General features: G+C 32.7%; 1 protein-coding gene across 1 annotated transcript; it reads right to left on the minus strand.

Annotated features, from left to right (window-relative positions):
- Window positions 1-4,813: 4,813 nt before the first annotated feature.
- On the minus strand, window positions 4,814-24,256 carry LOC148313312 (MTOR-associated protein MEAK7-like). The gene is made up of 11 exons (XM_088264612.1): window positions 24,048-24,256; window positions 21,720-21,848; window positions 14,380-14,512; window positions 13,066-13,157; window positions 12,694-12,884; window positions 11,898-12,031; window positions 10,631-10,777; window positions 9,412-9,519; window positions 8,082-8,200; window positions 6,789-6,971; window positions 4,814-5,769 (listed from the first exon to the last, which is right to left on the minus strand). The coding sequence occupies exons 2-11, from the start codon at window positions 21,846-21,848 to the stop codon at window positions 5,659-5,661; spliced, it is 1,347 nt and encodes a 448-aa protein (XP_088120738.1). The 5' UTR covers window positions 24,048-24,256; the 3' UTR covers window positions 4,814-5,658.
- Window positions 24,257-25,593: the final 1,337 nt, after the last annotated feature.

Genomic DNA, 25,593 nt, shown 5'->3' on the forward strand with positions numbered 1-25,593 from the left:
AACAATTTGGATAAATATGTTCAAATTTATATAAAACAAATAATAATTAAAATGTAACTTTGTCTTCAAATGACTGCAAATGTTTTATTATAACTTAATTATAATGTCTGCCAGTTAGCTTCGAAACCGGTAGACATTATATAATTAAGTTATAATAAAATATTTATAGTGATTTTAAAACCAAGTTACATGTTAATTATAAAATGGAAAATCACAAAGTTAGTGCTTTAAATATAAATTATATTATATAATACAGTTTATTTGGTCACAATAATTTCAAAACATTGTAAGCAATATTTAATTCTAATCCTAATTGGTAATAGATAATATCATGACCATACTGCAAAAAGCGATTTTTGAGTAATTTTATTATAGACATGACACTTAGTATAATTCTAAAGAAAGTAAGAATATCGTAATCAATTAGTAGAATAAAATAAAAACTATGTAGTTTTTTCCACATTAATTTTATTTGACCAGTAACCGGGTTTTGTCGTAACCGATATCATCAGACTGGTGTGTGTATATGCACAACAAGGCAGGGGTCGAAAACCTTGATTTTATATATTTTTTTCTGACAAAATGAATTTAAATTGAATGAGTTTAAGTATTGTATTGTAATAATAATTGCATGTAAGTTATGGTAAAGGATTTTTAAGTATGATTTTAAATAATTTTATATAAAATCAAATTATTCAGTTTCTGCAGTATGATCACAATAATATCATTATATTGTCGGGTAATAACTACATTTAAGTAACCATTAGTAAACTTTGTTGGAAAAATGAAATTTAAGAAAGTGAGCAGTTGACGAATTAGTTTTTATATTTTTATAATGAAGAAAACACTTTTCATCTCACCAATAGATGTCTCTAGTGAAGTTCTAGTGATTCAAGAATGTTTCAAAATTGGTTCATATATATAGAACTTCCAAGAATTTGAGTAGTGTGGTTGTCAATAATGGGTAGAATCGGTGAATGTTACACATGTGTAAAGTATTCACATAAACCAGCCTATAACGGTCGTCAGCCCCGTAAATGCCCAGACTTCCATATTCTTCTTCATCTTTGATGAAACGTCAAAAAATAATATAAAAATAACTCCTGTAATTGGAGATAATCCAGATATTGTGAACAAGTATTTGGGCACACTCAAAATGTAGTAAAAAAAAACATTATGAAAATTCTTGATGGTTTTAATGCATTTTGATATATATAATATTTGACATAAATACAAAGTACTATATGTAATGGCTAACTCGAATAGGTTGATTTAAAGGTGATAAAAATAATATGAAAATAACTCCCGTAATTGGAGATAATCCAGATATGGTGAACAAGTATTTGGGCACACTCAAAATGTAGTAAAAAAAAAATTATGAAAATTCTTGATGATTTTAATGCATTTTGATATATATAATATTTGACATAAATACAAAGTACTATATGTAATGGCTAACTCGAATAGGTTGATTTAAAGGTGATATATATATATATATATATATATATATATATATATATATATATATATATATATATATATATATATATGTATATATATATGTATATATATATATATGTATATATATATATATGTATATATATATATATATATATATATATATATATATATATATATATATATATATATATATATATATGTATATATATATATGTATATATATATATATATATATATATATATATATATATATATATATATGTATATATATATATATATATATATATATGTATATATATATATATATATATATATATATATATATATATATATATATATATATATATATATATATATATGTAAATATATATATATAAATGTATGTATATAAAATTCATCTATGTACATAATATACTAAATTCATTGAAATCAACATTTTTAGAAGTCGTAAAATCAAACTAAATTGGGAAAGGAACTAAATACAGTCACGTTACCATGAAATTCGTAAGCAAACATAACGAAATATTTTATTAAATGGTTTTAATATCCCTATGTCAACTTCTAATCCTGATGATAAAAATAAAACAATTAACATTATCCTTGAACTTCTTAACTTTGAGTATAATTCTTTTTAGTAAATAGCTTGACATGAAGTGAGTTCCGGGACCTTTTTTGTTTAAAAAAAAAACCCTGAAATAATCTATAAAAAACCTCTTTATTAATACAATAAGTCAGATACAATGAATGTTAAGATGATGTTAATTGAACGCCCATAATAAATGTTCCATAGATTAAGTATGCCTACAAAAAAAACAAATAAATAAATAATATAATTAAAATATAACTTTGTTTTAAAATCACTATAAATATTTTATTATAACTTAATTATAATGTCTACCGGTTTAAAAGCTAACCGCTTCTTTATCAATACTGATTAATCAGTATCAGTCTTAATAAAGAAGTGGTTAGCTTGGAAACCGGTAGACATTATAATTAAGTTAAAATAAAAATTAAGTTAAATGTCCGCCTCCGTAGTGTAATGGTCAGCACGCTCGGCTACCGTTCTGGAGGTCCCGGGTTCGATTCCCAAGGGGGGTAAAATAAATACAAGTGATTTTTTTTCACTGTATTATTTATTCAATATAACCCTGGACTGGTACCTGAAGCGGAGGGCTGATCACCTTTCCTTCATGTGTAAATGATCAAGATAACACTGCGTTTATATGATGCAGTGCCCTATGCACCATTGGGTGCGGATAAGGGTTTTATTATTATTATTATTATTATTAAAATAAAATGTTTAAAGTGATTTCAAAACAAACTTACATTTTAATTATAAAATGGAAAATCACAAAGTTAGTGCTTCAAATACAAATTATAAATAAATAAATAAATAAAAACTAAAATAAATAATGTTTAACATAAAATATTAAAATTAAGTAGAGTACAGTAAATTTTCATTACATACAACCAATTTGGCACATGCAATATCCCTACTAAGCCGACATGAATTAAAAATAAAATAAAAAAGATACACACTTGGAAAAAAGTAAGACGGGGTTTTTGTGAAAAAAATACAATTTGATAATTTGTAAATTTAAAATAATAAATTTTCTTCTTCTTCTAACTCTTATACGCACCCAATGGTGCATAGGGCACTACATCATATCGACGTAGTGTTATGCTGATTGTTAATTGCACGAAGGCAAGGTGATCAACCCTTGGCTTCTGGTACCAGTCCAGGGTAATATCAAATAAATATGACAGTGAAAATTATCCATTTTTATTTTGACCTTCTGGGAATCGAACCCGGGACCTCCAGCACGGTAGCCAGATGCGCTAACCACTACTTACAGAGGCGGAAAAAATAATAAATAGTTTAAAATAAACTACATTGATATGATGGTTTGTTTTAAATTGATATTGACTCAACCAATTAACTTAAAGAATAAATACCGGAATATTTCAGGGTCTTTATTACATATTATTTTAATTATTAAACTAAATTTCGTATTTTAAAAGCATTATTAAATTTTTGGTATGGTAATATATCACAGTCTTTATCATTCATCTTTTACCTTATATAATACCACCTAAAGACTGTACTTCATTACTACCGGTTTCAGTATAATCACCCTTATCAGGTCAACTATAGGCTATAGACCTGGAGGAGTGTATAGTTGGCCTGATGAGGGAATGGTTATTCCAAAACCGGTAGACGTGAAGTAGTTTTTAAGTAGTATTACATAGTGAACAATTAATGAAAACGAGAGTGTTTGATTTATACTTGTGATAATACATAATTTTTGTTTTCCCCTTTTTTTACATAAAATATGTTTTAATTTGAACACATAAATTCATGTGTAAATTTTAATCATTATAAAAATTATAAATCAATTTTTATTAAAACAAAACATGACGTTAAATATTAAATAAATAAATATATTATAAAATTGGAAATGTTTGAAATGAAGGAATTATTTAGTATCTAAAATTAATATTAATAAAACTTTAATATTTTTTGCAATTATGTTACAGAAATTTGTGCATATTAAAAAAAAAACATGTGCGATTGTTATTTTTTAAACGTCCCAGTCAATTGATAGTATTCCAATCTCTATATGTCACATTTTTATACAACATGACCTTGGAGATTTATAACCTAAATGTCGAACTATGTATAGTCTGATAAAATCCATAGAAATTATAGTATTAATAGATACTTCAGTGTGTCAATATGCAAAAAATAACCCGGTTTTATGTGAAAGTGATGGCAACACTATTAGACTGCTGTATATAAAAAAAGCCCTTCCATTAATTGTAAACTGGTGTAGGTACTAGTATAATAATGTATTTGAATATACGCTGGCATTTCGTTTTAATAGCAACCACCATCTTGTATAAGATACAAAGTAAAAATGTTTTTTTTTTGCAGTAATTAATTATTTCATATTTTTGGAAGATTGAATGAATAATTATTACCTAAATGATTTATAACTTACTTACATATCTGTTATTGTAGTAAAAAATGATAATTTTATTCCTGCTTGATAAAGCTTGGTAGGTGATGAACTTATATTATTTATACTTATAGATCATATTTTGTTTACAACTATATAAAAGTATGATAAATTGATTCGGCACTCACTTTGGGGTAGTATCCATCCATTTTTAAATTAAGTTTTAATTTAAATACCACTATTATACTGGTACCAAGTAAAACTTAAATTATAAATATATAAAAGTAATTAAAAGACATCATAATTGCAATACATACATGGTGATAATGTCACAACATGGTGATTGGGATAGCAAAAACACACTATTGTTTTTCATATTAACATAACAAATATTTAAGTATCTTCTATATTGAAACAATTTCTATGGATTTTAGCATACATTGGAGTCCAAATTAGTGACTTTTATTTTATACAAAAATGTTCAAATAAGGATATTGGAAATGGCACAATGATTGACGATGCAGATCAAGATTTATCAGTTAAAATATAGATTGCATATTTACATATATATAAGAGCACTTTTATAAATTATTTTGAACAAACTTTTTACAACATCGAAAACACGAGATGTATTTTAACACAGATAAACTAAGCATTTTTTTTAAGAAACTGCAAAACAAGACACCTTTTACAAAAAATAATTTGAGATAATTAAGGTAGGATTTTTTAATATGGTTTGTTTAAATTTTACAATAATTTTATTTGATTTGTTATAAGTATTTTAAGCATATACGCATTTAAACAATTATTGTTGGACAAATTTGATATTCAATTAAAAAATTTATTTAAAAAGTTCTAAAATTCATAATTTGTATGTTAACACACTGTGGACAGGAAAGGTATTTCTTCCCGGCCGGTCGATTGATGCTGAAGGACGGGAAGGGTATATTTACCTTCTGCGCCGGCCTCATTTCAAAGTCAGAAAAGAAGGAATTAAATATTTAATGCTTTTATATCTATATTATGAACCAATCTCTTTGTTAAGGACTTAACTATATGTACAAAATTATCAAATCCCATCGCCGGCGGTCCACAGGCCTAAAAAACACCCGTCCGAAATGTGTTTGAACTCAGTTTATCACAATAACTGTTTCAAAATATAGATGTATTTTGTTTTTGTTGTCCCTGAACGCATTTATCTAGTGGTTTGATCCTAGTCTGTGTCATGAAGAGCGGCTTATAAAGGCGGTGCTTCCCGAAGACCCTCGCTGTGTTGTTCTTTCCCAGCCATTCGAAGCATGGCTTTAGATTCGTAATTTCCATCCAGAACGCTGGCATTTCTTTCTCCCTGTTGACAGAAAAAAAAATATTATATAAGGGATAAGAGAAATATGTGAGATCGAAGATGTCGTTAGGTGGGAAGGCAACGAAGGATGGTATGCACATGTGAGGAGAATGGAACTATCCAGACTCCCTCACATTCCACTGCACGGGTAACTTCAAGGTAGACGACTCTTGGGCAGACTACCAAAGAAATGGATTGGCAGCTGGGACTCGATATAGCAGGCGGCTGATCCTTCTTAAAAACAGGCCACAAGGCCTACACCAAGAAGATGAAGACGTGTATCCATAGGTTATTTGGATTGGATATTGTACTAATGATTTCTAAATGACTATGTTTGATCGAAGGTCGCAAATCATATCAATGTACATATCGCTCACTCCTTTCAACAACGTCATAAATCAAAATACTTGGTTTTTCAGGAGAACGTTTTTAAAGTTTAAAAATACAATATAATGTATTAAAAATAAATATCAAGCCATTTATTGAACTTTTTACTGTGCAACATATCTTTTTAGGTAAAACCTGAAGGTTTTTTCTCCATTTGAAAAATATTAAGTATATTTAAAAAAAAATAATTAAGCAATACCTTTTCTTCAAAATACAAAAACAACACTTTTTGCCCTGTAGCGGGTAAATATTAAGTTAAAAATATGCCTCTTTTGCTGGGATATAGTACATTTTCTGGGCATTCCGAAAACATGCACAACTGAAAATTGACGTTTTTTGATTTATGACGTTCTTGAAAGGAGTGAGCGATATGTCATATTGGTATCAGTGTACGAATTCACTGATGCGGATCTTCTAAATGATTGGATCTTGCTCACCTTTAATACAAACAATACTTTGTGGTCTAATCCAAACATACTTTTAAAAAAAACAAGTGCAAAATATCATGCATTTACATTTTTTTCATGTTTTCGAATTAACCAGGAAATCGATTATCCGGGATTTTTTTCCACCATCCATCTTGGAAAATCGGGAGCGTACTGTATCAGTATCAGAACTGACGAGGTTTTACTGACCTTTTCCTCTTCCGTTAGAGGTTTTTCTCCGACGCCCCAAACTTCCAGGTTCTTGATGTGGAAGTTCTTGTCCCTGGACAGCTGCGCGTAGCGCTTGTACGAGGTGCAGCTCTCTGAAGAATGGCCGAGTCCGTACTCAGAGTCCAGCCAGAGCCCGCAGTACCCAAACTGCCCCCCCATCATCTGAGACAAATGCATTTATTAACCACTTAACCTTTAAACCGCGTTAACTTTGTTCCTGAGAGACGCCCGTGCGCGGCGGTATTTTGCCGTTTTTTAAATGATTACTTTTATCATGTATTTAGTTAAGAAACAATTTATTTTCCTAAACAAAAACGTTCAATGGGATTCATTGTGCCTTTTTGGTACTCTGTAATACACTTGTGTCACATTATTCTTGAAATATATCGTAATATAAACAAATAAGATCGTAACATAAATAAATCAAAGCACGCATCGTGTGTCACTCTTACCCACTGGCGATGCGTAGCGTCGAGAGTGAGACAGATATAGGGCATGATTATGGTGCGACTAATTATCGACCTCAAGAAAAATCAGGGATCTGTACTTTTATTTATCCTTGTGATGTTACAAATTATTAGTCAGATATTTCAACAGATGTCAAAAGGCCAAGGATTGACGTATTATTTTATCCAATGTTGCACACCATGAAAAAATCCCTCCAAATTGAACTGAGGTTCGAAACTTGGAGCAAAGTAAAAACACATACGCTTATGTCAGCCGCGTATGGGGCATGTTTTGTTAAAACACATAAGGTTATGCGAGCCGCGTGGATCCGGTTATCAGTCACTTAACCGCCTTCGTAGTGTAATGGTCAGCACGCTGGGCTACCGTACTGGAGGTCCCGGGTTCGATTCCCCGGGGGTTTCAAAACATTATAAGTGATTTTTTCACTATAATATTCGTTCAATATCACCCTGGACTGGTACCTGAAGCGGAGGGCTGATCACCTTTCCTTCATGTGTTAACGATCAAGATAACACTGCGTTTATGTGATGCAGTGCCCTATGCACCATTGGGTGCAGATAAGGGTTTGAAGAAGAAAATTCATCGGTGCAGAAAATCATCACCAAACAACTGGAAACAGGACTACCCTAACACTGCTCAGGTTAGTCAATAAAAACAAATAGGTACATAAATATATTTTGCTCGGGCAAATCAATACCACCAAGTTGGAATATAATTTGCCCGAGCAGCACTCGGACTCATCAATGCAACACAAACTCTTTGCCCGAGTCACGTGCAAATTGGTATAGAAAATGAAGTAACTACCAGTCCATTGGGCATAGTTTGCTGGTGAAGGTTGAGATATTGGTAGTGGTCATTGTATCCCGTCGCCGGGAATATCCTCATCTTGGGTGCGAGGGTGAACAGGAACGATGTGTCATCCCCTAAAACAAAGAGGTTTACTATATATCAACCCTTCCTTAACGGTGCTAAAAACTTCCGCATTGGTGATTTTTGTATGTATTTTGTATACCATATGAAAATCTGGTTTATAAAAGGGTATAATGTAAATGGCTTGGCTTGACTCTGGCCAATATCTGTACCCGACGGATTCTCCAGTTCTTTGGACACGTTGCGTGTGGCAACGAGGATAGCCTGGAATGACTAGTTGTGATCGGTAGCCTGGAGGGAAAGAGAGGGAGAGGAAGATCCCCACACGATGGACCGATCAAATTAAGGCAGCAGCAGGCACCTCAGTGGTTGGAGCGCTACGTGCAGCGCAGTCAAGGGATAACTGGAGAAGAGTCATTGCTTCTGCAAGGGTCACAACCCTCAGCAATGAGGAATAAGACGGAGAAGAAGAATAATGTAAAATATTTCTAAATGTTGCTTTTATTGACCATAGTTGAAGCTGAAATGTAACTACTACTACTACTACTACTATCACGCCGTTTCTCCGCAGGGGTAGGCAGAGAGGATGGAACTCTTCTGTCCTGAAATACACTCCTCGCCTCCTTCACATCCATACATCTAGTCATACATGCCCTCCGATTACGCAGACTTTTGACACTGCCAGATTTTAGGTTCTGATTGATCTGATCTTGCCAAGTCTTTTTCGGTCGTCCACGTTCTTGAAATCTAACATTTTAAAAAATATTTTGCTCTAGTAAGTACCGTAGAACAGGGCTACTTGAACTTTGATGTGTTACTTGAGCCCAGTACAAAAAAAAATTTAGATCTGTATTTGGTCTTCTTCTCCGTCTTATTCCTCATTGCTGAGGGTTGTGACCCTTGCAGAAGCAGTGACTCTTCTCCAGTTATCAACTTCTTTGGTCTACAATAATGAATATTTCGACATGATTCATTGTTTCCCTGACAGGTGACATTTATTGACGCAATACGTTCATTATTGTAGACCAAATACAAGATTTAAATCTCTTTTTTGTACTGGGCTCAAGTATCACATCAAAGTTCAAGTAGCCTCATTCTACGGTATCTAAAAAACTGGAAAAAAATACGTCGCAAGTACCGCAATAGCTGGCGTAGCGACACGACTGCCGCATCTCTACGCACTACTAACACTGTCAACACGTTACGACATGCGCGTATAGGTATACAAAGCACGCCACGCGCACTCAAACAAATAAGGACTCACCTGTGAAATTGGGGCTCAAAGCCCAACTGTGCGTAGCGAACCCACCAAATATGTGGCCATTTGAATCCTCCACTATAAGAACGGAAGGTCCTTGGTCCATAATTCTCCCTTGAAAAATAAAAAAACAATTCAATTTACACAGTAATAAACGGATCAATGAAAGAAGTATAAGAAAGTAAAAATTAATGCAGTATGGATGTATGTCCGCCTCCATAGTGTAATGGTCAGCACGCTCGACTATCATTCTGGAAGTCCCGGGTTCGATTCCCAGGGGGGGGTCAAATAAATATAAGTGATTTTTTTACTCTAATATTTATTCAATATCACCCTGAACTGGTATCTGAAGCGGAGGGCTGATCACCTTTCCTTCGTGTGTTAACGATCAAGATAACACTGCGTTTATATGCAGTGCCCTATGCACCATTGGGGTGCGGATAAGGGTTTGAAGAAGAAGATGGATGTTCAATAACAGGCAGAATGGCTAATGCTACACAAGTGTATAAATGCCAGGTCATAAGCCCTGGGTTGCATACTCACTCATGAATTACATGAAATTATAGTAACTTTAAACATAAAGAGTAAATCCACTCACGAGCAGGCATAGGCTATGAAACTTATAAAGTTGAAGCCTGAGTAGGGACATGATAAGCGGTGTTGCATAAGCCGAAGCTAGATTTCAGAGTCACTTGGACGTTAGGTAATTTTAAAAAAAAACTAGGTTGCGTAGCTTCCATTTTCTTTCATATAGAGAAAAAAGAAAATTTCAGTTACGAAAATAGTCTTTATTTTACATTTTTATTTAGTTATCGAATGAATAATAAAATAAATTAACTATTTTATTTAGCTTGAAAAATTCAGATATTTTTCTCATGAATCAGCAAACCTAACTGTTCAAGTGCTAAATCACGCATTCGTCTTAAAACCATCAATTCTTCAGTGTTCTGGACGACTTCTTCAGCCCCGTTCAGCTGTCCAAACTCAAAACACAGTAAGGGACATTTTTTTATAGTACGTTTTTTTTGCATTTTTGGACCAAGTAGATTCTACTTGATGGCTATGTAGAAAGCTTGCACGGCTTAAGAAGGTCGAATTTTTTAATTTGCCATCAGCTGAGCCGGATAATCGTTTGAATTACAGCGCATTTCGGATTACGGAGCATTCAGATTAGCGAGCTGGCAGTGAACATTGACCTTTTATTAAAATAGAATAAATCCCTTACCGAGTAATGTTGAGAAGGATTCTCCGTGGATGTTGCTGGAGAAGAGGAATCTCCACTCCTTCTGCATCTCTGTGGGCAGGTGGCCCGCGATGTAGGCCAGCTGGCTGAGGTCTATGATGGCTGGATAGTCCGGCATATATGTCAATCCTGGTTCAATCATTTTTATATAATTTCTATAAATCTATTAATTTCAACGTTCTCAGTTCAAATTTCAACTTGATTTATTCACTAATTAAAATATAACTTTGTTTTAAAATACAACATTTTGAGTGTGTTCAAATACTTGTTCACAAAATCTGGATTATCTTCAATTACAGGAGTTATTTTTATATATTTTTTTTTGACATCTCATCAAAGATGAAGAAGAATATGGGAGTCTGGGCATTTACAGGGCTGACGACCGTCATAGGCTGGTTTAGGTGATCACTTTACACACGTGTAACATTCACCAATTCTAACCATTATTGACAATCACACTACTCAAATTCTTGGAAGTTCTATATATATGAACCAATTTTCAAACATTGTTCTTGAATCACTAGAACTTCACTAGATTCATCTATTGGTGAGATGGTCGTCAGCCCCGTAAATGCCCAGACTTCCATATTCTTCTTCATTTTTGATGAGATGTCAAAAAAATAAAAATAAATTGATTTAAAATCACTATAAATATTTTATCGTAACCTAATTATAATGTATTAATCAGTCTTGAATAAGAAGCGGTAGCTTCGAAACCGGTAGAGATAGGTACATATAGTTCAGACCTTAACAAAGAGATTAGTACATAATATATATTCATATAAAAACATTAAATAATTCCTTCTTTTTTGACTTTGAGATTAGGTCAGCGTAGAAGGTAAAAATACCCTTCCTGTCCTTAAGCATCAATCGACCGAAAGGGTAGAAATACCTATTCCATCCTTAGTGTGTTAATGTAATCAATCATTAACACACTAAGGATGTTAATGTAATCACAACTAGTTTCGTGAAAAACATACTGATGAGAACATCTATAGTTCTTGAAACTAGTCGTGTTTACATTAATGAACTCAATAAGTGGTCTTTTATTTTTATATTTTCATACATTCACGTATATACATACATAAATACACATGAATATAAACGAAAAATAAAAACAGAAAGCAGCAATTTGAAATTTGAAATGAAAAAAATCAGCAAATCAGCTAAGAAATTGTTATTCCGCTGTAAAATATTTTTAACATACATTCCATCTCTGTCTGAAAGTAAAGTACAAAAAGGGACTTACCAACTGGCATGGGGATAAGACTGCATTGTATAGTATGATCTTCCTCGTGTGCCGGGCGGGTCACTTTTACCGGATGATAAAGGCTTTTGAATACATGCTCTATCAATCTCTTAAGGAGGACACTGTGTTGTAACCTTTAAGAAAATTAAACATTTTAATATTTTATGAGAATATTATCCTCAATCTGAAACTTTGGCAAATAATAGTTAGATGTTATGTTTGGTTAGTACTTCTTTGTGGAGTTGAATCGTGGACCCTCAAGATCAGTTCTATGAACTAATTAGAGGCATTTCAAATTTGGCTACATCGTAGAATGCTAAGCATTCCATGGACTGATGTAGTCAGCAATGTGAATGTACTCCAAAGAGCAAGAGCAGGGAGACAGTTGCTGACTGATATCAAGGTCCAGAAAGTGTCCTATCTGGGGCACGTGCTTAGAAGAGAGAAGTACGAGCTATTGCACCTAATCATAAAAGGCAAAATAGAAGATCAACGAGGCGTGGGCAGAAGACGGATCTATTGGTGAGATGAAAAGAAGCTTTTTATTGAGCAGAAACTCATATTATAAACATATATATCAAACACAAATTATATTAGTATGTGAGGTCCGATTCCTGGATTATAATCACACACATATAATACATATAAGAGTGTCTGCTTAGTAAAAAGCTTCTTTACATCTATCAATAGATGTCTCTAGTAACTGATAAATAATTTAATTTTGTTGTGTCCATCAATAGGTGGTGTTGGTAGTCCAAATCCTTGCCGAACGCTCAGTATAGAAGGTGACGCTCACCAGGTGACGATGAGCTTGTAGCCGACGTTGACGGTGGAAGGCTGAGCGCACAGCTCGGCCGACAGTCCCTCGGCCAGCGCCTGGACTTGCTCCTTCTGCACTGTGAACCCCTTGGCTGCCCACCCGGTGAACTGAGCGCACCCGCTCTGCTTCTGGATCTTCATGTACGTGGAGACGATGCTCTCGCAGAACTGGGTATGTAAAAAATCAATCATTTGGTTAGGTTAGGTAAAAGAATCAATCATTTGGTTAGGTTAGGTTAGGTAAAAAATCAATCATTTGGTTAGGTTAGGTTAGATAAAAAAATCAATCATTTGGTTAGGTTAAGTTTCTATTTGAGAGAAACAGGTTATGATGGTGATGGATCCTTACCTCTTTTATGAGTTGATAGGGAAGTTCGGTGTTCTCGTCAGCATCGCTGCCTAGAGAATTGTAAAGAGCTGTTACTCTTTCATCAAGTGTCCCTTGAATCAATTACATAAAATATTAGTTATTGTATTTTTTTTTAATATTTGTTTTTATATTAAAAGATAATTATTTCTATTTTTATTATAACTAAAAAACTAACAATCACGCCGCTTCCGCACAGGTGAAGGCAAAGAGAATCGAACGCAACACCACTCTGTCTTTGCTATTCTTCGCCTCTTTTACATTCATGCATCTCCTCAAACATACCCGACGTTTATTACGACTCCTGAGTGAGTTTTTTTTTTGTAAGAAAAAAAGAGAAGTATTTGCGTTTTTATTATTTACAAAAATACTTCAATTTCATACTATTTCTGTGAGCCTAAGCGGATCATTATTAGAAATAGGTATCAAATTGTGGTAGAGTGGGTTCGAACAGAGAAACTCTGACTTAAGTGTCCGCGACACTAACCCTGGGACCACAACCCGACACATAATATTGTATATAATTAACATTTACTAACAAGTACTATTTATAAGTGGATAATGGAAGTGAGCAGATGTGAAATAGATCGCATCATTCAGCCACGTCGTATTTGATTGCTTAAAAAAATTTCCCACATTATAATTTTTTAATAAATTTTGTAAAATGTGCCCTTGGCACGGGAAAACACAGTGAGGGCATATTATCAAAAAAATTATATTTGTGTTTATAATAAAATAAATACATACAATAAAAAAATCTCCAACTAGTCTCCAAAGTTCAATAATGTATATATGTAGTAAAGCATATAATGTAATATGGTAAAGCACTTGAAAAAATATATAACAAAAATATATTTTAGTATTAAAGATCATTAAAAAGTTAGCCCCGCATGTCCGCCTCCGTAGTGTAATGGTCAGCACGCTCGGCTACCGTTCTGGAGGTCCTGGGTTCGATTCCCAGAGGGGGGTCTAATAAATATAAGTGATATTTTCACTATAATATTTATTCAATATCACCCTGGACTGGTACCTGAAGCGGAGGGCTGATCACCTTTCCTTCATGTGTTAACGATCAAGATAACACTGTGTATATATGATACAGTGCCTTATACACCATTGGGGTGCGGATAAGGGTTCGAATGAATGAAAAAAGTTTTAATTTACATAGGTATGTTGAGATGTCGAAAATGTAAATAAACTCCTAAGTAGAGAAACTCAGATTTGTGAACAAGTATTTGAACACACTCGAAATGTGGTGAGATGGAGATATATTTAATCTGATTGCCGTAAGCTTACCTCGGACGCAGAAGACGTAGAGTTCGGCAAATCTCTGAAATTCCACTATATTCTTCTTGCTGGCGCCGTAGCCAAACAAAAAGTTGGAGAGGAACTGAGCCAGCCGGGGATCCATGTGACTTCCCCATAGTTTCTGGAAAAAATACAGCCAGAATGAGCGACTACCATATTGCCAAACCAATCCACAAACCAATCAACTCTGTCTTACTTTACTGGAGATTATTAACCCTATATTACAGGACATTTGTCAAATTTATGATGGACTGCAGACAGTTGGTAGAATTCCATATTGAATTGTTGGGTAGTATATCCAAAATTAAATGTCTTAATAAGACGAAACGGGTCACATATTATCATATTATCATACATCATATTTTATATGTTAATAAAAGTAGAATTGAATCCATAACCGTGTTTAATTTTGGATATCGCTCACTCCTTTTAAGAACATCATAAATAAAAAAATCGTCAGTTTTCAGTTGTGCATGTTTTCGGAATGCCCAGAAAATGTACTATATCCCAGCAAAAGTGGCATATTTTTAACTTAATATTTACCCGCTACAGGGCAGAAAGTGCTGTTTTGGCATTTTGAAGAAAAAGTATTGTTTAATAATTTTTTTAAATATACTAAATATTTTTCGAATGGAGAAAAAACCTTCAGGTTTTACCTAAAAAGATCTGTTGCACAGTAAAAGGTTCAGTAAGTAGCTTGATATTTATTTCTAATACATTGTATTATATTTTTAAACTTTAAAAACGATCTCCTGAAAAATCAAGTTTTTTTTATTTATGACGTTCTTGAAAGGAGTGAGCGATATATTACCAACATATCTAGTAAAGGTAGGAATTAAAATATGTTAGAAATCCTCAAATAAATAATTTTGAAATTACTACAATAAAGAGATATTAAATAACCAAGTCACATACATCCATTCACCTTTACTATACCCATTAGAATACAAACAATAGATACTTAAATGTCATGTCGATAAGAAATAACTGCCAGAATTTTATATCTCAAAGAACACAGGACTTATTTATTTATTTTATTTATTTCATAGATACATATATATTTTTCTATATCGGTCACTCCTTTCAAGAATACGAAAACGATATGTTAGACATTAATTACGTTAGTTTGTTTCAATTTAAAATTTGCTTAAATTATTATTTATTAAAAAAAATTGACCAGTAAATTTATTTAACATTTTGAGTGTGTCCAAATACTTGTTGACAAATCTGGATTAAATCTGGATGGTTATTTTATACATTTTTGACATCTCAACAAAGATGAAGAATATCCAACATAGATGGCGGTGGTGAACTGTGTTTGATCAATATATCTAGGGGTTCCGAAAATTGAGTAGTCAATAGTAGTTACACATGTCGCTCACTCCTTTCAACAACGTCATTTATCAAAAATCGTCAATTTTCAGTTGTGCATGTTTTCGGAATGCCCAGAAAATGTACTATATCCCAGCAAAAGTGGCATATTTTTAACTCAATATTTACCCGCTACAGGGCAGAAAGTGTTATTTTTGCATTTTGAAGAAAAGGTATTGTATAATTTTTTTTTTAAATATACATAATATTTTTCAAATGGAGAAAAAACCTTCAGGTTTCACCTAAAAAGATCTGTTGCACAGTAAAAAGTTCAATACGTGGCTTGATATATATTTTTAATAAATTGTATTATATTTTTAAACTTTAAAAACGATCTCCTGGAAAACCAAGTTTTTTGATTGATGACGTTGTTGAAAGGAGTGAGCGATATGTATTACGACTCTTTAGGCATGGCCTGTGTTGAGCCGAAATACTTACATGTTAATATATATTTTTTTATTATATTTTAATTTTTATTATTAATTTATATACAATAGATAGATACGATAAAAATTTACAATATAAAGGTTTTACAATAAAATAATTACACCTGGACTTTAATTAATTCACTTTCTACCTTGTCCCTTCCAAAGAGAAGCAACCATCGACGGACACTGTTCTTAAAGACATGATCACTACTGGAATTCTTAATGGTTACTTATTACAGAAACGCTTCAAAACATCATTTTAGATTTTTATTTAAGCCTTTAATTTGCCAGTTAATTTATTCACAACAATTTGAGTGTATTCAAATACTTTATTTATTTTATTATTTATTTTTATTATTTAATATGGTTACAAAAGTTTTTTTAAATTTTAATTAATTTTCTCAACATTTCTACTTACAATCTCAAAATTAAAAACGCAGTTCTCTCGTGGAGAACAAATAGAGTAACATGTTCACAAATTTAGATTATCTCCATTTAGGGGTTATTTTTTACATAATTTTTGACTTCTCAACATAAACGAAGAAGAATGTAAAAGTCTGGGCATTTACAATAATATGTAAAAAATAACTCACTGGAGATAATCCAGATTTGTGAACAAGTATTTGGACACATTCAAAATGCTGTAAATACTTTATAATTTGGTATTTCAGATTCATTTATTTTTGTCCGCCTCCTTAGTGTAATGGTCAGCACGCTCGGCTACTGTTTTGGAGGTCCTGGGTTCGATTCCCAGGGGGGGTCAAATAAATATGAGTGATTTTTTCACTCTACTATTTATTCAATATTACCCTGGACTGGTATCTGAAGCGGAGGGCTGATCACCTTTCTTTCATGTGTTTACGATCAAGATAACACTGTGTTTATATGATGCAGTGCCCTATGCACCATTGGGATGCGGATAAGGGTTAAATTATTATTTAAACTTTATTTACACAATATCGTGTGAATGTATCTATATTGGTACATCAGGGCACAGAAATGCGTGTCCATAGTTCTAACAATGCATGGATAAAAAGCGTGTCAAATTTATAAATAGATCCAAGAATTTGGTTTGTTAATATTATCGGTGAACTGTTTATGAAAACAAATGGTTGAGTTTATGATCTGGGCGCCACAAGATATAGGCCAGACCCCCGCACACGATGTTATTGTTCACCACTTTCCACCCACAAAATAATTTTATTTCACGTAAACTGTTTACGCTGCGAATATTGCACACTACGCACTTCATAAATGCTAATGTGAACAAATATTTGACAGAGATTTCTATTTTGATCTCTCCAGTAGTGAGATAGTAATGAAATGGTTGTATTTTCATTAATTGATTGGGCAGTCGCTTTGTGGTAAAATCTATCCATTTTTAATTAAAATTTAACTTAGTAAATATCACTGTTTTTTACAATCTACTGTTACACGTGTTTCGATGCATTCCGCATCATACGGTGTTTGAAAATGATGCGGAATGCATCGAAACACGTGTCACAGTAGATTTTAAGAAAAAGTGGTATTTACTGAGTAAAACATCAATTAGAAATTTACATTTCAGAGAACTTCGGACTCCCCCCGGACAACCACAGCTTAGTGGAAGGAGCCGTCAACCAGCATTTCCTGATACCTCGTTACATAATTTAAATTCATTTACAAAAAATGCAAATCTATTATAACTTTATATAAAATCGTGCTTTCAATACAAAAAAACCTTTATAAAAAATATTTTAAATATCATACAATACTTAAATTCACTCAAATTAAATTAATTTCTCATAAAATTATATCAAATCATGGTTATCAACTCCTGCCTTCTTTTATATATAACATAACAATTTGTATAGCCTCTCACCAGTCTGATGATGTCGGTAACGACGAAACCCGGTCGCTGGTCAAATAAAAAAGTGGAAAAGCTAAAAATATTGGTTTTAATCTAATAATAAATTTAAAATGCAATTCCATCACGAAGTGTCAGTGGATAATATAAATCTATCAATTAGAAATGGTTGTACCCTACAGAGTGAGTTTTTAAAAATAAAAAAAAAGTTATTTGTGTTTTATTATTTACAAAAACAATTATTTCTGTGAGCCTTAGCAGCTCATTATTAGAAATAGGTATCAAATTGTGGTAGAGTGGGTTCGAACCGAGAAACTATGACTCAAGAGTCCGCAACACTAACCACAGGACCACAACCCGACACGTTAAATACCCCACTGAATAATTTTTTTGTTAGTATGAATTTATAATTCAAAAACTAAGTTTTTAATTTTATCAATAGATTCGGCAGCCACATTGTGGTAAAATCTATCCATTTTTAATTCAAGTTTTACTTAGTAAATACCGCTATTTCTTAAAATCTACTGGGACACGTGTTTTGATGGATTCCGTGAGATTTCTGGAGAGAACATGTGGGAAGAGCAAGTTCGGATTGAGTGGTGAGGATAGCAGCAGACAGCAGCATAAGAGGTAACAGGCCCCCAGGAAGACCACCTAAACCAGGCCTGGCCAACCCAAATTGCACGCTGGGCCACATCGATGACCTAAAATTTACCTAGGGGCCACATACAGAGAGTAATAATTAAAAGAATGTATTACAACAAATTTCATAAAAATAATAATAAAACCCTTATCCGCACCCCAATGGTGCATAGGGCACTGCGTCATATAAACGCAGTGTTATCTTGATCGTTTACACATGAAGGAAAGGGGATCAGCCCTCCGCTTCAGAGTAACATTGAATAAATATTAGAGTGAAAAAATCACTCATATTTATTTGACCCCCCCTGGGAATCGAACCCGGGACCTCTAAAACGGTAGCCGAGCGTGCTGACCATTACACTACGGAGGCGGACTGATTTTTTGTAAGTATTATAAATAATTTTAATGCAGAAGTAATCAAAATACATGTGTAAAAAACATTACTATAACCAGATGTGAGAATAAAACACACATTAAAAATGTAGTTATACACATTTTTATCAATTTTAACAATCAAAATTATCGATTAGGACACAAAAATCAATCAATATTATAAATTATATTTATTCAAACCATTTTATCAATATTCCATCATGACGTATGGAATCAAAAGTAGAGCGGACACCGTTGCCACAAAAAACGCGCTTAGAGTGTCGCGCAGAAATGAAGACTCTAAGAAGCATATCAGGCAAGAGTCTTCGAGATAGAATAAGAAACGCCAGGACCAGGGAAATATGCGAGATCAATAATGTCGTTAGGTGGGGAAGGCAACGAAGGAGACAATGGTATGCGCATGTGAGGAGAATGGAACCATCCAGACTCCCCCACATCACACTGTACGGCGAACACCATGGTAGACGACTCCCGGACAGACCACCAAAGAGATGGATCGATAGCTGGGAATCGACATTGCAGGAGGCTAATCCCTCTTAAAAATAGGTCACAAGGCCTACAACAAGATGAATAAGAAGAAGAAGAAGAAGAATTTATCAATAGCTACTCAGTACGAGATTTGAGTTTCCTTTCACCAGAATATATGAGTATCCACTGCATGTAAATACAGAATCCTGATTGGTTTTAATAACTTAAATATGAGTTTAAATATATTTTAAAATACATTTTTTTTTTTAATTTTCATACATGACCGCGGGCCGCACGTAATAGCGCCGCGGGTTGGCCACCCATGACCTATACCATGGGTCGGCAACCTGCGGCCCGCGTGAGACATTTTGGTGCGGCCCGCGAGATTCTCGCCGCAACGCACATGACGGACGATATTATACACAATCGAGTGAAAGGAAGCGAGAAAGGGAGCGAAGGGAATCTCATTGATTTTATTAAATACAATAAATGTCGTTAAAATATACACTTAGCGTTTTATTTTTAAAACTAAAATATTTGTACATAAATATTGTATGTAAACCTACTGCAAGTGCGGCCCGCACTGATCTCCATGAAAAATATTAGGCACTTTTACAACAAAAGGTTGCCGACCCATGACCTAAACGATGGAAAGATAGCTGGTCTTCCACCTCCCAGGAGCGGACTCCGAGATTAACAGGACACAGTCCTAACTAAAGAAGAAGTTTTATGTCTAAATAATATTTTTAATATCCATTAATGGATGCTGCAATAATTGATTTCTCCATATTGATTATGTGTTATCTTATCTCATATATTCTAATACACCTGTTTTTCCAATAAAGCTTTTAACCCAAGTGTTTATTTATGAAAATAGTAACCCTTAATATGGTAGTACAAGTACACAATTAGTTTTATCTGGTAGTAACTGTATTTATATTACACGTTGTGCAAACAATGATAAAATATTGATCATAATATCATGTTTTGGACAGTCACGATATGACTGTATATCACTCGAAAAAACACATATATATATATATATATATATATATATATATATATATATATATATATATATATATATATATATATATATATATATATGTATATATATATATATATATATATATATATATATATATATATATATATATATATATATATATATGTAATAAAATACCTAGGTACCTACCTATACATTTTATTAAGTACTTACAAATAGTACCTACATAAAACAGTTCTACCACCACATGTCACATGCGTCGCACAGAATAAAACAAAAGACATCCGATAGAAAAAATATAATATTCTGAACTGTCAGAATCAGATAGATAGATAGAAAAATATTATAAAGATAAATTAAGAATAAACTTCAATTATAAACTTAAATTACAAAGCAACACATATACACCCACTTTACATATTATTTACACCCAATTTACAAAGAAAAATATTACCACGTTATATATATATATAACATAACTAACTTACCATCACGGCGCTATGCCGTCGGAGTGGGCATCAGGCATCTTCTTCAAACACTCATCCGCACCCGTGCATAGGACAATGCATATTATAAACGCAGTGTTATCTTGATAACAAACATACCCGCTGATTATTCCGACTCCTGACCTGAGCAATTTCAAGTATTTGACATACCTGATTATGCCAAGTCCTCCTCAGTCTTCTTCTGCTCCTATTACCAATCACATTCACATCATAAATTTATTTTACTATTCATTATTTACATGCCCAAACCATCTTAACACGCCTTTCATGAAATATTATTTCTTGGCTAAAAATTGCTTCCACCTCCGTAGCGCAGTGGTCAGCGCGTTTGGCTACCGTGCTGGAGGTCCCGGGTTCGATTCCCAGGAGGGTCAAAATAAATATGGCCGATTCTCACTCTCATAGTTATTTAATATCACCCTGGACTGGTACAAGAAGCGCAGGGCTGATCACCTTGCCTTCATGCAATTTACGATCAAGATAACACTGCATCCCTACGATGCAGTGCCCTATGCACCATCGGGTGCGGATAAGGGTAAGAAGAAGAAGAAGAAGAAAAATTGCTTAGGAACTAAAAATGTTGCTAGTACAATGAACGCCTTAGTGTTCAAAGGGTCGAGAATGAGCAGTGATTCAATGGGGGTTTTAACATAACGGATGTTACTTACAATGAGATCATCCTCCCGTATCCTGTCAGAATTTTTACTGGCGGTTTTGAAGGAATTCGCCACTATCGGCTGCTCATCTCTTGATAAAATTGTGCATTTTTCTGCCAATTTCTTGCTGGCATTTCCCATCTGAAATTATAAAAATAATCAATTAATAATATTAATATCAAAAATAGCATTAATCAGTCTTGATAAAGAAGCGGTTAGCATTATAATTATGTTATAATAAAATATTTATAGTTATTTTAAAACAAAGTTACATTTTAATTATAGTTTACTTTTTTATTTAAATAAAAGATAGATGAACTAATAAACATTCATAAATATAAATAAAATAAAATAAAATATTTTTTTGTTATACAGTCAAATAAAAAGTAACGAAGTAAATTTTCATTTTTTATTTGTTAAATTGTCCGCCTCCATAATGGTCAGCACGCTCAGCTACCATTCTGAGGATCAAATAAATATAAGTGATTTTTTCACTGTAATATTTATTCAATATTACCCTGGTCTGGTACCTGAAGCGGAGGGCTGATCACCTTTCTTTCATATGTAAACGATCAAGATAACACTGCGTTTATATGACGAAGTGCCCTATGCAGGGTGCGGATAAGGGTTTTCTCTTTCTCTCTAATATGCTTGTCAAAATAAATAAGAAGCCATTGTGTCTACAATTCTGTTGTAAGTTTTGTACAGGCAATACAGTAAAACCACTATCTATCGTTCCTCGAATAATCGTTTTCCTGGATGTATCGTTTATTTCTTCTATCCCGAATTCATTTAATACAAAAATAGATCCCATTGATCGTTTCCCTATCACCATTTTAACATATTAATTGTTTGAATTATGCTGCATATACGTGAGATATTTTGACGGCTAGACAAAGGAGCTTGGGTAGATTTCAAGTGGCTTTATTTTTTTTTGTGTGGATTGGCAGTCACAGTCAAAAGGGATCAGAGATGATGAGTGATTGGAAACATATTTAATAACAGACTTTTAGAAAAATCATTTACTTGTGTATTTATTACTTGTAAATTATTATTAATTGCCATTTTAATTTCTAATATTTGTAAGTCTAATTTAAGTCCTCAATTGCATAAAATATTTTTAATTTTGTTAAGTAGATAGTTTTTATTGTAGTATCAATCAGTCTTGATAAAGAAGCGGTTAGCTTCAAAACCGGTAGACATTATAATTAAGTTATAATAAAATATTTATAGCGATTTTAAAACAAACTTACATTTTGATTATATATGTATGTTTATTATTATATATATAAATTTGAACATATTTATCCAAATTGTTTTTAAATGTTGTGTTTAAAATGAATCATACATATTTATACCTAAATATTTTTTAATATTCATTTGTTCATGCATTCATTGCACATTTTATTGTGAATTGAACACCATGCAGCTATTTAAAATGTATATTTCTATTTAAATACTACACAAATGAAATTAAAATAAACAAATTATGTATTAAATTGTCTTTTATTTGACCTTATGTTTTTTTGTTCCACATCGTCACTCAAAATAGTGTATTATAATACTCAAAAGTAGTATTAGATTGAAGGGGATATTTGCAAACACGAAATTCAATAACGACAGACCACCGGAGAGGGCATAACATTTTTATTTTGGTTGTGTACAGCTTTTTTTTATATCAATACATTTATTTACATCTAAAACCTGTATTCTTAGAATTTTACCTACCAATGGTTGGTTATACAGATTGGGAGGAGGGTATCTTTACTCGATAGTACCTTCTTGGGTATTTACTTCTTAATAGGTACCGTATTCATAGTTTATTTTAATAGGTCCCTTTAAAAACGATAGATAGAGGTTTCACCGTATATAGTGATAGTTTTGCTTATTCTGTAAAAGCCGATATTTAGGCTCAAGGGTTTTAAAGGGGTTAAAATAGTACCTTATATTTTATTAAATTCATTAAAATTTAAGAATATTCTTCCTTCTATATTGATTATTACCAAATAAGTTGAAATTTTGAAGTTCTGTGCTTTTTATTTAAGGCATTTCAAAATTCCAGATCCTACAGTGTTAAGTTTACTGTAGTAAATGAAAAAAAAAATTTGTAAAATGAACTTCAACTTCAAATTTAACTTTTTGCTTTACAATTTCACAACGATTTAAAACATAAATTATATTTTATAATTACAGTATACTCTAAGACCTGCGGCAATTATTATTTTAAAATTCAATACTCCAGGCGGTGATTGTCAATATGTTTTTTCTTATTCAATTTACATTTTGACATTGACAGTAAAATTAGGTTACGTTATTTACAAAAAAGGGTGAATTGCCTACCTTCAAAACGTCAGACGTTACTCCGTTTCGCTCGATGGTAATATTCAAAATGAAATCGACAGATTTTCACATGAGATTTGTTTAGAATACACGAAAAATGACTAGATAATCGCGACTAGAAATAACACGAGAAAATGTAAACATTATCGGAAAAACGAGTAAAGAAAATATCCGACCACCTATCAAGAACACATGATTACTCCCGCCATAGACTGTTGAATAGATCGCAAGCTTAGAACATTGTAATCTCATCAAAAGAGAAAGATAGCGCGCTACAAAAATTTCTCTACTTCTTTTTATCGTGATAACACACTTTTGTCGTTGTCTCTGTCTTTTGTCTTTAGTTTACACTTGAGAAATAAAGTCAGAAATATATTTATAGATTTTTTTAAATAAACTTGTAGTACTTGGATTCGCTTCGTTCGTTTTCGCTACCCTCCCTCATGATTGGTCAATAAATCTGTCACACTTGACATTAAATCGTTTATCTCGCTTTCGCAAGTGATTTGAGGATATGTCTGTTTCTCTATTGATAAGAGGGACATTGTGATCAGCAATACGAAGATAGCGATTTGAAAATTTGGCGGGAGGTTATATACAGCCACCACCCAAATCAGAAAAAAATCTTTTAAAGTTTATATTTAATTTTTACTATTATATTCACATAAATATAAGGCTTTGAGGCTCACACATCGGCACTTATATTGTACAAATTAGAAGTGGACATGTTACATACGGGTTTGGGTATGCAATTTCGAGTGCCTTAGCCATTTCTAGTATTTTCCATTTTCCTACTTACTGGGTCTTCCTTACTTCCTTTGCCATAAAGCAGTAATGTCCTTCACCTTGAACTCCTTCACTCACGTCATCTGTGCCCTCCACTTCAAGAATCTGGAGCACAGAATTGACCATCGAGTTGATATTATTTGATCCAACGCGGTGCCTTGTGCCTTTGAGTGATATAGGTAAAAAAAAATTGATTGAACTTTATTTAAATCATATGTTTATTGAATTACATGCAGGAAAAACAAAAATATAAAGTAAATTTACATAAATTATTATAATAATGAAATTGAAATCATTTTCAGCACTATTTTATTTCATAAATAAATTATTATATCTTCATTTCAATAAATACGAATAAATTCAGTCTAAAATACACAAAAAATACAATAAATTTTATTCCATTATTAAAACTCATATTATCCAGTCCATGCGATTTTTTATTATCATTTCTTATAAGTATTAAATAAAACAACTATGTGCATGTATAGTAAGGCTTGCCAGACGTCCCGGTTTACAGACAAATCCCGGTTTTCAGACAAATCCCCGGTATCCAGACCAATTTGCTTCACGCCCCAGTAAAAATTTAATTATATTATAGATGAAAAATAAAATTTAAAGTAAATAACTGTGAAAGATTATTCAGGATAATGCCATTTATTTCACAGTGGTGTTTTATTCACCCCAATATTTATTCAATATTACCCTGGACTGGTACCTCAAGCGGAGGGCTTATCACCCTTCCTTCGTGTGCTAACAATCA

Source organism: Brachycentrus maculatus, unplaced genomic scaffold (assembly GCF_059751285.1).
Source record: "Brachycentrus maculatus isolate JH-2025_06_01 unplaced genomic scaffold, ASM5975128v1 h1tg000015l, whole genome shotgun sequence".
In the NCBI taxonomy this organism is placed as follows: Eukaryota; Metazoa; Arthropoda; class Insecta; order Trichoptera; family Brachycentridae; genus Brachycentrus; species Brachycentrus maculatus.